The 16,554-nt window shown below is 38.9% G+C and overlaps 1 protein-coding gene across 2 annotated transcripts; it reads right to left on the bottom strand.

Annotated features, from left to right (window-relative positions):
• Positions 1 to 12,848: 12,848 nt before the first annotated feature.
• Positions 12,849 to 14,208, bottom strand: LOC131165486 (uncharacterized). Of its 2 annotated transcripts, none has more exons than XM_058123346.1 (3): positions 13,835 to 14,208; positions 13,559 to 13,770; positions 12,849 to 13,416 (listed from the first exon to the last, which is right to left on the bottom strand). In XM_058123346.1, the coding sequence occupies exons 1-3, from the start codon at positions 14,076 to 14,078 to the stop codon at positions 13,033 to 13,035; spliced, it is 840 nt and encodes a 279-aa protein (XP_057979329.1). In that variant the 5' UTR covers positions 14,079 to 14,208; the 3' UTR covers positions 12,849 to 13,032. The 2 variants fall into 2 exon arrangements, with proteins under 2 accessions (XP_057979329.1, XP_057979330.1); XM_058123347.1 differs by having other exon boundaries at positions 13,559 to 13,707; positions 13,835 to 14,188.
• Between the last annotated feature and the right edge of the window lie 2,346 nt (positions 14,209 to 16,554).

Here is a 16,554-nt window from a genome sequence, read left to right as displayed (position 1 = left end):
GGTCCTCTTCGCCACCAATAAACTGACAAGGGAGGCTAAGAGGTGGTGGACTACTGTGAAACTCCTAGAGTAGCAAAGGGTGACACCAATAGCTATGACATGGGACCGATTTAAAGAATTATTCCTTGATAGATATTTTCCAACCACTATTAGAGAGGCCAAAGTGGAAGAGTTTTTGAATCTGAAGCGGCAACAGCAGTTAGTCCAGCAGTATTCGGCGAGGTTCATAGAGTTGTCTCACTTTGACCCGTACATTGTTCCAGATAAAATAAAGAAGGCGAGACAGTTTGAAAGAGGATTGATGCGTGGAATATACAAGTAGGTAGTAGTGTTGAAGATACAGGATTTTGCTGAGTTGGTCGACAAAGCAACATTGGCTAAGGCTAGTGAGCAGATGGATGCAGAGGAGCAGAGATAGAAGAAGAGATATACGCCTTTAGGCTTCCAGTAGGATTCTAGGCAGGGTCAGTGGAAGTGAGGCAACTATGGCAGAGGACAGAGGAAGGAGACTAGAGGTCATGAGTTTCAGGCGGTGCAGAATTTCCCTGTCTGTCGGACTTGTGGAAAAAGACACTTGGGAGAGTGTCAAGTGGGGAGAGTCATCTGCTATTGTTGCAGTAGGTAGGGACACATGGTGCGAGATTGTCCTACACCACCCAGTACCACTCCTGCTCCCAAACCTAACCGAGAAGGCTATCAGGAACCCCGTGGAGGCCAGCAGAGGAATGTAGCTTTAGTGAGGGTCTATGCTTTGACGCCTAGAGATGCCGAGACCGCAGATGACGTTGTGACAGGTACCTTTAATGTTTTATCAAATCAAGTAATTGTTTTATTTGATTCAGGTACCACCGACTCCTTTGTGTGTGCGGCCTATAAATTGTCTGGAAATAAGACCTAGTTATTAGATGTAGAGTTTTTGGTTGCTACTCCGACAAGGTCAGTGGTGCAATGTCGTATGCTGTTTAGGGGTTATCCAATAGAAATTCAGGGGAGTGCAATGTCGTATGCTGTTTAGGGGTTATCCAATAGAAATTCAGGGGAGAGTACTACCAACTGACCTTATTGAGCTTAATATGCATGGATTCGATGTAATATTGGGTATGGACTGGCTGGCAGCTAACTACGCTAATATTGACTGTCATCTCAGAGAGGTGATATTCAAACCACCAGGAAAGCAAGAATTCATATTTTTGGGATCACAGGTGAGTTCCCCGCCACAATTAGTGTCAGTCATGCAGGCGAGAAAATTACTTTTACACGATTATCAGGGGTTTATGGCCTTTTTAGAAGAGGTGTCAGAAAATGAATTGAAGCTGGGCAATATACCAATGGTTAACGAGTTTCCGAATGTTTTTCCAAAAGATCTACCTGGGTAGCCTCCTGACCACGAGGTAGATTTCGCTATTGATCTGCTTCCCGGGACAACATCGATTTCTAAAGCTCCTTATCGAATGGCTTCAATGGAATTGGGAGAATTAAAGGATCAGCTGTAGGATTTATTGAATAAAGGATTTATCAGACCTAGAGTTTTTCCCTAGGGAGTACCAGTATTATTTGTAAAGATGAAATATAGGTCTATGAATTGATTATAGGGAGATAAACAAGGTAACCATTAAGAACAGGTACCCTCTACCCCACATAGATGATTATTTGACCTGCTTCAGGGTACGCGGGTCTATTCCAAGATTGACCTCAGATTAGGCTACCACCATATGAAAGTTAAAGTAAAAGAAGTCTCAAAGATAGCCTTCAAGACTAGGTATGGGCATTATGAATTCCTAGTTATGCCATTTGGTCTAATGAATGCTCTTTCTATATTTATGAATTTGATGAATAGAATATTTCATTAATATTTAGACCAGTTCATTGTAGTTTTCATTAATGACATATTGGTCTACTCAAGGATCTTTGAGGAGCATGAGACACACTTATGGCTAGTACTTCAGATGCTCAAGGAAAAAAAGTTGTATGCCAAGTTTAGAAAATGTGAATTCTGGCTAGAGAAAGTGTCATTTCTAGGGCATATTATTTCAGGGGATCGTATTTCAGTGGATCCTAGCAAGATTTAAGCAGTGGCGAATTGGAAAAGGCCAACGAACGTTTAGGAGATTAGAAGTTTCTTGGGACTAGCGAGTTATTACCGTCGATTTGTAGATGGATTTTTAGTTTTATCAGGACCTCTCATGCGTCTGACTAGAAAGAATGTTAGGTTTGAATGGGATGAGGATTGTGAGCAAAGCTTCCAGGAAGTGAAGTTGAGACTTGTCACTACACCAATGTTGATCATTCCGTCAGGGGGTGATGGTTATGTTATTTACAGTGACGCGTATTTGAAAGGGCTCGATTGTGTATTGATGCAGCATGGTAGGGTTGTAGCTTATGCCTCCCAACAGTTGAAAGAGTATGAAAAGAACTATCCTACCCACGATCTGGAATTGGCTATAGTGATACATGTGTTAAAGATTTGGAGGCATTACTTGTACAGTGAGAGATGCGAGATATTCTCCGATCACAAAAGTTTTAAGTACTTTTTCACTCAAAACGAGCTGAACATGAGACAAAGAAGGTGGTTGGAACTCATTAAAGATTATAAATGCACTAGCATTTACCATCTAGGGAAAGTAAACGTGGTAGCTGATGCTCTAAGCAGGAAATTAGTGGGACTAGCACTAGCAGTTATGGAGGTTCAACATCCAATCCAATTGGATCTGAAGAGGCTCAGCGTAGAGTCGGTAGTGGGTGATCACCAAGAATTTATTGCCAACCTGATGTTGCAACCTACTCTACAGGATAGGATTAAGACCGCTTAGATAAATGACGCAGAATTAGCAGAGCTGATAGCTAAGGTGCAGGACGGACAGGGAGAGGAATTCAGTATTTCTGATGATGGGGCCTTGAGGTTTTGTTTCGGGTTGTGTGTGCCTGCAGATGTGGACATCAGGAGGACGATCTTAGAGGAGGCTCACAGGTCCTTGTACACGGTTCATCCAGGTAGTACTACAATGTATAGGGATCTGTGAGAGTCTTATTAGTGAAGCGACATGAAGAGGGAAATTGCTGAGTTTGTGCAGCAATGTCTGATGTGCCAGTGGGTAAAGGTTGAGCGCCAAAGGCTGGCGGGCCTATTACAGCTGCTTTACATCCTAGAGTGGAAGTGGGATAATGTATCTACGGACTTCATGATGGGTTTACTGCTAGCACCGCATGGTCAGATTGTTATTTGGGTGGTCGTTGATAGTTTGACGAAGACCACTCACTTCATTCCTATTAAATTCAACTGTTCCATGGACAGACTGGCGAAATTATATATTTAGAAAATAGTACAATCACATGGCGTGCTAGTGTCTATAGTGTCAGACCGAGACTCACGTTTCACGTCACGATCTTGGAAGAGCTTGCAGGAGGCTCTAGGGTCTCAATTATTTTTCAGCACAGTGTTTAATCCTTAGACAGATGGCCAAACTGAGAGGGTGATTCAGATATTATATGATATGTTGCGGGCGTGCGTGCTAGATTTTGGGGGTAGTTGGACCCAGTATATGCAGCTGGTAGAGTTTGCATACAATAATAGCTATCAAGCCAGCATCGACATGGCATCTTATGAGGCGCTCTATGGTAGGAGGTGTCGTTCTCCTTTATACTAGGATGAGATGAGTGAGAGGCGAGTGTTGGGACCATAAATAGTGCAGCAAGCCTATGACAAAGTCTGACTCATTACAAAAAGAATATGTGCAACTTAGAGTCGGCAGAAGAGCTATGCCAATAATCGCCACTGGAAGTTGGAATTTGAAGTTGGGGACCATGTGTTTTTTAAAATAACGCCATTCAATGGAGTTATGAGGTTTGGGAGGAAGGGTAAGTTAAGCCTTAGGTTCATTGGCCCTTTTGAGATACTTGGAAGAGTGGGGTCAGTTGTCTACCGGCTAGCTTTACCACCAGCTTTGTTCAGAATACATGACGTATTTCATGTTTCCATGCTAAGGAAATATGTTCCAGATCCCTCCCACGTGATCTGTTATGCAGAGTTAGAGCTCAAAGATTCACTGGCTTATAAGGAGATACCAGTGCAGGTTTTGGACTGAAAAGAACAGGAATTGTGCAGTAAGAAAATTCCTTTAGTAAAAGTCCTGTGGGTAAATCACGTGGTGGAAGAAGCTTCTTGGGAGCTTAAGGAGCAAATACGATAGAAATACCCACACTTCTATAGTGGAGATCAACACTAGGTATATGAGTAAAGTAAATGTAGTATGATTTAATTTTATGAAAAGCAAGATGATATATGTGTAAGTAATATTGTAGGTTATATAATAGGTAGTATTTTGGTTTGGTAGAATTTTAGTTTATGTATTTGTAATCTCCCAGGACCCTGAATGTAACCACGATATTCTTCAACCACAAGTGAGGGTAAGTAATAAAATAAGTAGCCCATTTTCTTTAAAGGATGGTGTCAATACAGATAGTAAATTTCGAGAATGAAATTTTTATAAGGAGGGGAAAATGTAGAGACCTGAAGAATTATAGTAATTAAATAATAAAAAAAATGAGAGAAAAGGATTTTTTTCAAAAGGGATTTCAGCAGGGTCTCGTCGACGAGTGAAGAAGTGCTCGTCGACAAGTAGGGCCTTCTGCTCATCAACGGGAACTCGTGTCTCGTTGATGAGAAATTACTGAGAGAACTGTTTCTAGAATCTGAAACTTGTCGACGAGGAGAAGGTGTTCGTCAACAAGCTCCCTTCATTGACTCGTCAACGAAGCAACGTGTCTCGTCAACAAGACCATGTGGACCAGCGTTCTATAAAAATCCAAAAAATCACATTTCTGCAAGAGAATCATGCAAAACCCCATTCTCTCTAAAAAAACTCATACCCTCCTTCTCCTCTCTAGAATTTTGGCCCTGATATATGTTTGTTCGACGATCCGAAGTCACCACGTTACTCTTGGTATGATTCTCTACAAATCTGCCGAAGTGATTTGTTGGTTAAGCCAACTTGAGCACCATCCCAAATTTTGGGTAAGTTGATTATTTTAAGTTTTATTAAGGTATTTGGTATTTCTGAACTGAGGAAAGATAGATGGGTTTATACTGAAGTTTCGTAATTTCAGAGTATTGAGCTGGGAACACTACAGGTGCAAGATAGGTTAATTTGTCGACTTTTCAGTAGGCTAGGTAAGGGGATAAACATAGTCAGTATTTTCATGAAATTATTTATTATTATCCAGCTTTTATTTCTAGGGAAATTATGTATGTTATAAAACTGGGTTTGGAAATAATGTTGTTAATAGGAAAATAAATTTAATGTTTTTTATCAGAAAATGTGATTTCAGATCAGGTTTTATGCTTAAAAATATTATTCATATTTGTGTGGTATGAATATGAAATTATATGATTTTATATAATATTAGAATATTATGTTTTCAAAATAAGCATATTATCACTGTTTTCGGGAAGATATTAAAAATAGTACAGGAACTATGTTTAAAGTATGGTATTTAAATAGTACAGGGATTTCAAAATTATGTATGTTAAAATATGCTGGCATAAGGGTCATGGTTTTTACATGATATAATATATCAGCGTAAGGGCCGTGGTTTTTACATGATATAATATGCTAGCATAAAGGTCGGGGTTTTACATGATATAATATGTCAGCGTAAGGGTCGTGGTTTTTACATGATATAATATGCCGACGTTAGGGCCAGGGTTTTACATGATATAATATGCCGCCATAAGGGCCATGGTTTACAAGATATGATATACAAAAGTTCATTAAAATATTATTATGAAATAGTTATGAATCATTATACGAAACTTACTATATGTTATCAAAACCCGGATGACTTGGTTTAGGCTTTCACGAAGTACAATACCGTAGCTATATGTTTGCGTCATGTATATGTTAGTGCTACCACATGTAGTAAGGGACTGTGAGAGAATAGCAATTAATGTGGTTTCACGGTAGTGCAGGCGTCCCTCTGGCAATCTGGACCAAGAGGGGCAGACCCGTCGTACTTACAGACTTATGTTAATCTAGCGTGGTCGGCCAACCATTGCTAGGTCCCGCCGTTGGGCCACACAACCTAGTCATGTGGGGGTATGACATGCCACCAGCCAACTATCCATCTAGGGTGTTATTTCATGTATAGTTATATAAGATGATTTTTATGTATAGAAACTCAGTATGTTATACCATATGTTATGATAAATTATGTTTATCCAGATAAGATACAGATAGTTTTGGCAAATATAATTTATGTACCGTTACATGTATAACACTAAAATACTCATGATGCCACACACTGATGTTAGTTTATTTCCCTTACTGAGAGGTGTCTCACCCTAACTATATAAAGAAGAGCGGATAGAGCTTCGCAATGTTAGAGGTCAACTGTCCTACCCTGTCAGAAGGGCAAATCGTTATGTTAGGGTCTGATAGATTTTTTGGTTATGACCCTAGGGCACCTTTTGGTCTTTTGTGGATGATTGTATGTGTATGTATATTGCGGATTTAATAGAACTCTGGTATGGTTTCTGGTGTATTATGGCATGTATATGATTTTATGTTTTTTACTGCTTAGGTATCAGAGTTGTATGACAGGTACATCCCTGGTACACATGGGTCCAGGTTGATAATGTTTTATCAGCTTAACAGGATATCAGGATTCTTATTATATTAAATTTTATTATAGAAAAAAAAAAGTTTTATGGTAAAATAGGAAGGTCGTTATAGCAGCTTGTTACTATGAGAGCCTTAAAAAGCTCAATGTTATTATGGAAGCCCTAAAAGCTTAATGTTATTTGTTTCAGGTTCTTCAAGAAACCGGTCCTACACTTTTAGAGGGACATCGAAGCTTAGTATTGTTTTTAGCTTACGTAAGTGCTTTGTATGACTACTGGATTTTTAGCCAGAATGGCTTTTTGGGACTGTAATACAGTTATTGTTAGCTTTAGTGCAATCCCGAGAGGGGGGGTGAATTGCTATTTTTAAATTCCTTCCTAGGTCAATCAGTCTCGTAGCAGTATTACACAACCTAGGGGCAGTCTAAGTATATATGAAATTGCAGATATGAAATATTTACCAATATTCAAAGTATACAACGCAATTTCAGTATTTTTCAACTCAATGCAATTCTGTGTCTATTAGATATGCAATATATTCAGTAAAGAAATTAAATCAAGCACACAGCAAAATATAATGCAGAAAATGTAAAAGTGACATTGAATATGATATCAGGGTTCGGCCAATCCTGCCTACATCCCTGCCTTGGCGCACCCGCACAAGGATTAGCACCTAAATAACCGGGTCAATTAGCACAGGGCTGACCTCAACCTTTAGAAACAATCCCTACCAAGCTGGATTACACCCCCGCCCCTCAGGCCACGCCTGGAATACAACAGTATTTTTCACAATATAACAGGGTACAGTGATTATGCTTCTCAATCAAGCATAATGTACCAAAATACAGCACAAACAAATATGCACTCGCAGATGATATGGATTTAATGCTTAAGTGAGATCCAATATGTAAACTCTCTAAGATGTGTGAGTGTATGTATATGTGAGAGTTCAACCTTTGATTTAGGATAAGATATTCAACACACAAATGATCAAATGAAGTTTAATATAATCCAAATCAAATATCTCAAGGATATTCTAAATGTAAAGCACAATAGATATTTTGGATTGAAGATGGAAAAAACAATATCAAAGATAATATGCAAGTTTGTGAAAATAATATTAATCAAAATCCACAAGCTTGATGAGTTTTGCAATCAAGATGCAAAGACTCACTGGCTATAAGGGTATTCCCACTCAAAGATTTATTATTTAAGTCAGGGGAAAACCCTAACTAAGAACTCTCAATGAAAATAATCAATCAACAAAAAAGAAGAGTTTTAGCAATATAAAACACTCAATAAAACTCTTGGGAACTTGATCTATCAAGGGAATAGCAAAATATAGTGTATAGAACTAGTATGAGCTAAATGGGATTTGATAATTTGAGAGACTTTTTCCTTAATGATCTTGCAAATCAATTCTTAATTTTGCAAATGAAAAGATATATATAGGCAAAGGCAAAATTATGACCGTTGGGGACTCAATGGGCATTATTGAAAAGATTTTAAATGAGTTTAATATTTTAACCCTATTTAACCCTTTTTATCTCGGTTAAGAAATAAAACCAACCCAAGAGTTTCGAGTAACCGAACCACGGTTCGGTCGCCTGAACAAACACAGTGGAAAAAGTTCATTTTGAAGTTTGAGTGCCCGAATCAAGGTTTGTTTTGCTGAACCGAGGTGATTTCCAAAAGGTCTGCGATTCGATCACCCAGTGTAAAGTTTGGTAACTCGAACTTGAACTTTCGGTCACCCTAGGGTAAAATGAACGTGGGAGTTCGGGCTTCTGAGTTGTTGGGAAAAGTTAGGATTGGCGTTCAGTCGCCCGAGGGTGATACATTCATTTTTAGTTCAGTCGCCCGAAACCAAGTCAACCCGCTGACTTTTTAGCTATTCAAGCACCCAAAGTGTTTTGAACACAACGGGTTTGGTCACCCAACCTCTCATAGTTTTTCCTATTAAGTCCAATTTTTAATTCAATTATTTCTCCTGATAATATATGAGATATGGAGACTATTTTGTGCATTTGTGTAGGGACCTAAGGTCTTTCTAATGTCTATAAGGACACCAAAAAAATTCGGTGTCGGTCGACTCCCTAAGGTCATTCAGTTCCCTATGGTCTTGTTGAGCATTAAATCCTATCATGCATGCAAATGCATTATTACAAACCATATAAATTGTTACAGACCAATTATAAAAAAATGCAAATATAATAGAGAATAGGTCTTCATTATTTCGATTCTTCAGAAGTCACAAATGAAGCTCGATCTTCATAGTCCGTATGGCTTGCTTGAGTTCCTACCAACAGTACATGCTAAGGATAAACTTGTTCAAGAAACTCAGTGCACATGTGAGAAACATTGGTTTTGTTATAATCAAAACGGGATCAGACTCATAGAGTCAACAGTTATGTTTTAAGTACGATCATATGTATCTGAGAAGTCAGAAACTTTGGTAAGTCTAATAGATGAAGTATGAATGTTTATGTTTTTCGTAATGTATGAAAGCTTATATCTGTATGATACACCCGTATGTCCCGGTTAAGGGCGGGTAGTTTATGTATGTTATCATATATGTGCAGACAATGTAGGAACAGTAGCACTTTGAGTCCACCTATTGGGTCAGGGCGCTACATTTTGTGCCAAGCACCTCTTCGAGGGCATTTTTCTGCCAAGCAGCTTTTCAAAGGCATCTTTTGTGTCAAGTAGCTCTTCAAGGGAACTTTTCTGCATAGCCGCCCTTTGAGGGCATTTTTGTGTCGAGCGGCCCTTCTCGGGCATTTTGTTTGCTAAGCCACTCTTTGAGGGCATCTTTTGTGATACGGAACCCCAAGAATGAACGTCTGGAGACCCCAAATCAGATTTATCAAAACCCCAAACCCAAAATAAGATTCAACATGGCAGTGGATCCTTGAAATATTGCTTGACATGAAGCACAAACCAAGAATATCAAATTAATGGGATGAACGCCACAAAGGTAGCACCTTTGATAAGTTCGGTGAAAGTTCAATGAAGAACTTGAAGAGAAATAAACTTCACTTGTAATTGTATTCAGCAAAAATAATCATCCTTTAATACAATAGAGGATTGACTACTTATAGAAAATAAAAGAAACCCATGACATTAGTTCGGCCAATAAAAATAAGCTATGACATCAATCTGGCCAATAAAATAATCTCACATAACATTAAACATGCCATGTCATTTAATGAAACATGTGCAAGTCACATGCCATATGTCATTTAATGAAACATGTGCGAGTCACATGTCATGCTTAATCGACACAATTGGCCCACTATATAATCCATAAAAATTTCCCAAACAGCCCTTATTGACTTAAGGTTCTAGCTTCATACGCCTTTAGACAATTTAGCATCTTAGGCTCTTCAAGAAAGTCTTTTTCTTTAGTGTCCATGGCCCTCATTGACTCGTGCTCAAACAACTTCTTGATTAGTCCTTCCATAGCCTCCTTGACCTTCTTGGCTCTAGCTCTTATGATGGGTCTGCTTGGCACCTGCAGATCATCGTGTGCAATCGAAGCTTGTGGGTTCATATCATTTTGTGCCGAGCAGCTCTTCAAGGGCATTTTTGTGTCGAACGGCCCTTTGTGGGCCTTTTTTTGCCGAGTTTTTCTTCGAGGGCATTTTTGTGCCGAGCAGCTCTTCAAAGGAAATTTTCTGTCGAGTCGTTCTTCGATGGCATTTTTGTGCCAAGCCACTCTTTGAGGGCATGTTTTGTGCCGAGCAACCCTTCGAGGGAACTTTTGTATCGAGCAGCCCTTCGAGGGAACTTTTGTATCGAACTACTCTTTGAGGGCATTTTGTGTCGAGTAGCTCTTCGTAGGGTACTTTTGGTTTAATTAGTTGTGCTCATCTTTTGAGCCGTTCATGGTTCACCTAATAAGCTCTACTTATCTTGGGGCTATCTTGTGGCCTAATGAGCTGTGATCATCTTTTGGACTATCTTGTGGCCTAATGAGTTATGCTCATCTTTTGGGTCGTTCCTACTTTGCCAAATGAGTTGTGCTCATCTTTTGGGCTACCTTGTGACCTAATGAGCAGTGCTCATCTTTTGGGCCGATCTTCTAGCCTAATGAGTGATGCTCATATTTTGGGCCGATCTTTTGGCCTAATGAGTTGTGCTCATCTTTTGGTTCTGTCTTCTAGCCTAATAAGTTGTGCTCATCTTTAGGGTCATCCTCGGACCTAATGAGCTATGCTTATCTTTAGGGCCGGTATTCTGGCCTAATGAGTAGTACTCATCTTTTGGGCCGGTCTTCTGGCCTAATGAGTTGTGCTCATCTTTGGGGCCGTCTTCAGGCCTAATGAGTTGTGCTCATCTTTTGGATTGAAATCGAATAGCACGACAGAGAATGCACTTATAGATATGTACACAAAATTTGATAATTTAATAAAGATACAAAAAGTTCAAAGATACGACTGACAGAGATGTGATTTCATAGAACAATCTCCTTTTTGTATGTCCTGACCCCCTAAGGTTGCTCTGCAGCTTACTACTCTCTTGCCTCTTCCCTATTTTTGGAGGCTTCTCCCGTGTCCCTCAAACTTTTTCTCTTCAGGTCAGTTCGGTTTATTCTTGTGTCCATTACCTCTTCCAGATTAATATACTTTTGTGCCCTTGCCATCAGCTCCCCCATGTTGGCTGGGAGTTTCTTTCCTAGAGAATACAGAAAATCTCCAAGTTGAAGGGTCGTGGTTAGGGTTGCCAATACTACCCCTTGATCTAGATTGCGAATCTCAAGGGTGGACAAAGCAATGTATGAATTTTTTTAGCATCTCCCTTTCTCCTTGGGCCAGGCTCATCACATGAGCTAAGGTCCTTGCGATTCTGCAGTAACTGATGAAGTGTCCAGTAAATAATTGTTCCATCTCAAAGGAGGAACAATTACACTCTATTTGCATCCTCCATCTTCTTTGCGGGGTTGGTCTTTTCACCACTCTCCTTCTGGTTAGCCATTTTTTCATGAGATTCAAGATCTGCTTGCTGATAGTGAGGAATAGGCTCTAGATGACCCCTTTGTTGTACGATCATGTTGAACATGTCCTCCATCTTTTTTTGGGAAGCTGCAACGTCTTCCATTCTCTTATGTAAAGCGAGGAATTCTCTTCTCATCACACCAGTATGATATCGAAGTGTGGAGTGAATGGATTGAAGTGATTGATCACCCACAACCGGCTCTAAGCTTGAATTTTTGGACATTGTCATGTTTCAAGGATCGAAGATTGAAAGTAGGAAGGAAACTTCTCAAAAGTGTTCCTACAGATGACGTCAACTATTACTACCAAAAATGTCGATTGACCTCCGACGAGTTTTTCGATACCGATCACTTGAAAAGGACGAAAACAAAGGTGGCTTGGAGGACCCAGAGTGTACTCTGAGGGATCTCTCTGATGCCTAAATAAGGGACTACTTTAGAGAGGTTGTAAGCAACAGTAAAGATGAGTTAAGAATAAAATACCTTAACCTATACTAGCAAGATTTGACCCTGATAGACCTGTCATTTATAGCACTTGGAGTATATCACTTTGATCATTATAGTGTGTGCGTGTATCACTCTAGTCATCATAGTGCGGACATGGATCACTCCGGTCAAAATATGGCCGGCGTCAATGACTCTCGTCGAACGATTGACTTGATAAGTGAATTCCTTCATTAATGCTGAGCACAGGCCTTCTCTTTAGGATAGGTGATATATTTGGAATAGATCAATGTAATAAACCCCACTAATTTAAAATTGATTGTGAATACATAAACAACAACTTGAAGTTTATCTTTAAAATGAAAAGAAAGCCCACAAAAAAAAATAAATAAATAAACACGTCTTTTGGGGCCAAATTATTCCTAAATATATCATAGATCTACTTGGATAAACATGGAGAGAGAGAGATCATATTTCAAAATGCTCAACTTTCTAAACCCTAAAATGACACATGTTAAAATGAGAATAAAATAAAATAATTATATAAAAAATACCTATAATTATAAGAAAAATAATGAGCTTGTAAGGTTCATCCCCATGGTCGGGCTGAGACTCAGTTCATTAATATAACCACCTCGGTAAGCAACAACTTAATGATGAAAATTCTCAGAATTCACTGCTTCCACAAAAATACATGCATGAATATTTAAGCCTACAAATTGATTTAACAGACATAAATAAACATCAACTTTACCCCCAGAAATTTAAGTCATTCAATCTTATACCCAATCATATATAATTCCATCTTTATTATAATTTTTTAGCATGAGAAACAAAACATTGATGAATAAATGTTGATTTCAAAATTCAACCACCAACGCGAGTTAGCTAGGAAGTGAAGATAGATTGATTCCCCACAATCAAAGGTATGAAAATCATTTTTCTTAATTTAATTTTTTTTTTCTTGATAAGTTGTTTAGTCCTGTAGGCCAGCCACATTCCTAAGCGTCCAGCCAATGGCATAGGCAGCGGCGGCAGCAACCGCACCATTGAAGAGGGTAACCGCCGCCGACAACACGTAATTCTGACCGGCGATCTTTGCTTTGGCTATCCCCAGAAGCGCCAGGGCCAGCGCCGACATCACGCACGCCCCCACGAACTTCACCTTGTCGCTGTGAGTGAAAGGAATCAACACAATGAATGACAGCAGAGGCGCACTCCCAAACACAAGGAACGCCCCCAACGTTACGACGCCGTTTTTCCATGGCTTCTCTGCTTCGTCCGGCGGCACCATCCCTTTCTCCGCCACCATCTTCTCCTCCACCAGTCTGTCCTTGTACTTTGCAAATATATTCACCACCTAATCACGTAAATTATTGATTTGTCACTGGATATTTAATTTTCTCTTGTTTTCGTTTATTTTCCCTTCTATTATATCTTTTGATTTCATTCTTGCCAATCAAATTAAAATAATCACGGTTGAGAGGTGGGTACGTAGGTACCGCGGTGGCATCGTCGGCGTCCATGCCAAGGGCTTGATACCGGCGAAGTAATTCGTCCCGTTGCGACCGGCCTTCGTAGATGACGTCCCACTCCGTCACAGCCCTCTCCTTGGCCGCCACGTCCTTCTCCGTGCTGCTCGACACAAAATCTCCGAACCCCATCGAGATCCCATCCGCCACCAGATTTGCAAAACCCAGCACCAGCACGTCCACTAACACAATTCCACATTAATTGAAAAATTAACGCAAAACACACACACACAAAAGCATATATACCGGAGGAGAGGTGGCCGGCGGAGATGGAGGATATGAGGGAGAAACAGGTGACGATGGCGTCGAGGCCGGCGTACACAACGCTCTTCACGAACTCTCCCTTCCACGGCTGTTTCGGTCGACCTTCTCTCGATCTCCCATGATTACGTCCTGATCCACTTCCTCCTTCTTCTTCATCGCGCGATCTGAGTAAAGGGACGTCGGTGGTAATGGCGGCGCCGGCGACGGAGTTCAAATTATTCTTCATTTTCGAGCTATAAATACTAATACACCACTCTTTCAGCTGAATTCCCTTTAATTGTTTCGTACTGCTTTAATTTTTTCCTTTCACAGTTTGGTAACCTGGGAGATGAGAGATCCGCTGACGTGTAGATAGAGTTGAAACTTGAAAGTATACATATGCGGGTTTCGTGTCGCCATGCATGTGATTGAGCCTCTACACGTGTTCGCCCATAACCAGTACTATTCCACGTGAATTATTATTATTATTATTATTGCCCTATCAATATGATCTTTTTGAGGACTCGAGCTCTCACCTTCATTGTTTGCTTCTTTCCCCCTTCTCCTAAAACACCGTAAATCACAAATTGTTAAGTATATTTAGTGCAAAAATATTACTAATTCTAACATAATTTTAATACTTAGTAGATTGTATATAAAATTACCGATTCTAATATGATATCAGTGCTTAATAGATTATACATTTGTAGTCTGTCCAAATTAATTTATAATTGAATGAAGCAAACATATCATTTGGGAACGAAACCGAAGAGGTACAACGTATTCACAAATTAATTCTGTAACAATTGGATAAAATTGAAGAGGCTCCATGGCATCCAATTGAAATAAGAACAGTGTTCCATAAAATTCAATTGGAATAGCAAATTTTTAAGAGCATTTAGATAATATAGGATATGTTTGGACATAATAGGAATTAATATTTAAAGTAAAGAATATTGAAGGATAGTTTGGTCATTTTAAGGTTAGTCACCTAGGACTACCAAATTTTAGGCTTTTACCTCAGTTAAAAATTTACATTCATGAAAATTATAAAATTAATTCAAATCCAAATTATTAAAAAAAATATCTACACCAAATTACTTTTGCGTTTATACACATTAAAATTAAAAAAAATGTAATTCAAATTATTTTTAAAATATATACATAGGCATATCATGTATGCTCATTAATTTTAAGATCTATTGTGTGTGTGTGTATATATATATAATTTTATAAATATAAGTTAAAATTTATATATGACTTCATACATATGTTATATATTCCTTCATACATATGTTATATATTCACACATACTAATATATATATATATATATATATATATTTACAACATTATTTTTTTTTTGCGGTATATATTATTGAGATATTATAATTATTTGAAAATATAGCAATGAAATGTGTCAAATTAATTTTTTGTTAATTTTACATACCTTAATTTATTTTTATCTGCCTAATTTATTGAAATAGGTTATATACTATTATTAAATTATATATTTATTTTATTGAGTTTTAGAAAATGATATTGTTTTAAAAAGTAATATATATTGTGCATAATAAAAATATCTAAATTATAAAATAATTGATTATATTAAAATTAAATGTATATGTCGGCCACCAACCTCACCAACCAGCCCATAATTTTTTATTTTATTCTTCACTTGTTCTGCTATAAATAGATTGTGTTTGTGTAATGTAAAGTGTGGTAAAGTGAGGGTGAACAACCAGTGAGAGATTTTGTTTTGAATTCCTCTGTATTTTTTTTTAGATTGAAATTAATTGTTTTACAATTGAAATACTCATTGAGTTTCAATCACAACCAATGACTGAGTGAGTTTCCTCCACCCATCAGTGGTATCAGAGCATCCAAGTTCACTGAAATTCGCCAAACAGTGGCGAACAGAGAGAAATTCAAATTTTCTTCTAGATTTGAAGTTGCTCAAAATCCAAAATTAAGCATACCATTGTGAAATTCGCGTCGAGACGATTTCAACGGTGAAAACTATGCTTTGAACGGAGTCCGAGAGCCCCCACTGCGCCATCACGCGCCGACAGACAAAACAGCGTCTGCCACACACACCGCATGCACCGTCAAGAACACTGACCGCCGGCTTCATGAGCTCCATGCGCCCACACACGTCTTCTTTTCCCATCTGGTGAGATCCGACCTGAGACCCAATCCGCGACCTGGCCCAGCAACCAAAAACCTGGCTCCAGCCCCGCGAGCATGACCCAACCTGACCTCCAACCCACGTCCAATCGCTGACACGCAACACACGCAGGATCCGCCACGTGTCCTAATGGTATTATCTGACGCGGTCTTTTGGCCATTAAGTCAAACTATTTTTTAAAAAAAAAACCGGTTTAGAATTGTTTTGGCCGGTTCAATGATTTTTAAACCGATTCTTTGCAACCCAAAACTGATTCCTAAGGTTTTTCATCCTTCTAAATACATTGGTGGCATTAGATTTTCCGAAATTAATCTCTATCACTCTATGTTTTGATATATTAAACCCGATGGCAAATGGTGCTACCCAAGCGATCATTCCAAAGTTGACACGGGAGAATTATGACAATTGGTCTATTCAAATGAGAGCCCTTCTAGGTGCTTAGGATGTCATGAACATCGTTGAATATGGGTACAGAGAAAGCCCATCAAAAGAAGCCAAAGCAGCTATGTCTGATGCTCAAAGAACAACCTTACGAGT

The sequence above is a fragment of the Malania oleifera genome, chromosome 10, assembly GCF_029873635.1.
Source record: "Malania oleifera isolate guangnan ecotype guangnan chromosome 10, ASM2987363v1, whole genome shotgun sequence".
Classification (NCBI taxonomy): Eukaryota; Viridiplantae; Streptophyta; class Magnoliopsida; order Santalales; family Ximeniaceae; genus Malania; species Malania oleifera.
Note: the sequence above shows the minus strand (reverse complement) of the source record. Positions and strands in the feature narration are given on the sequence as shown.

Coding starts and splice junctions, on each gene's coding strand:
- LOC131165486 (XM_058123346.1), bottom strand. CDS start 14,078: ATGAAGAATAATTTGAACTCCGTCGCCGGCGCCGCCATTACCACCGAC. Junction 13,771..13,834: donor CGCCGGCCACCTCTCCTCCG/GTATATATGCTT, acceptor GAATTGTGTTAG/TGGACGTGCTGGTGCTGGGT. Junction 13,417..13,558: donor ACGCCGACGATGCCACCGCG/GTACCTACGTAC, acceptor TTACGTGATTAG/GTGGTGAATATATTTGCAAA.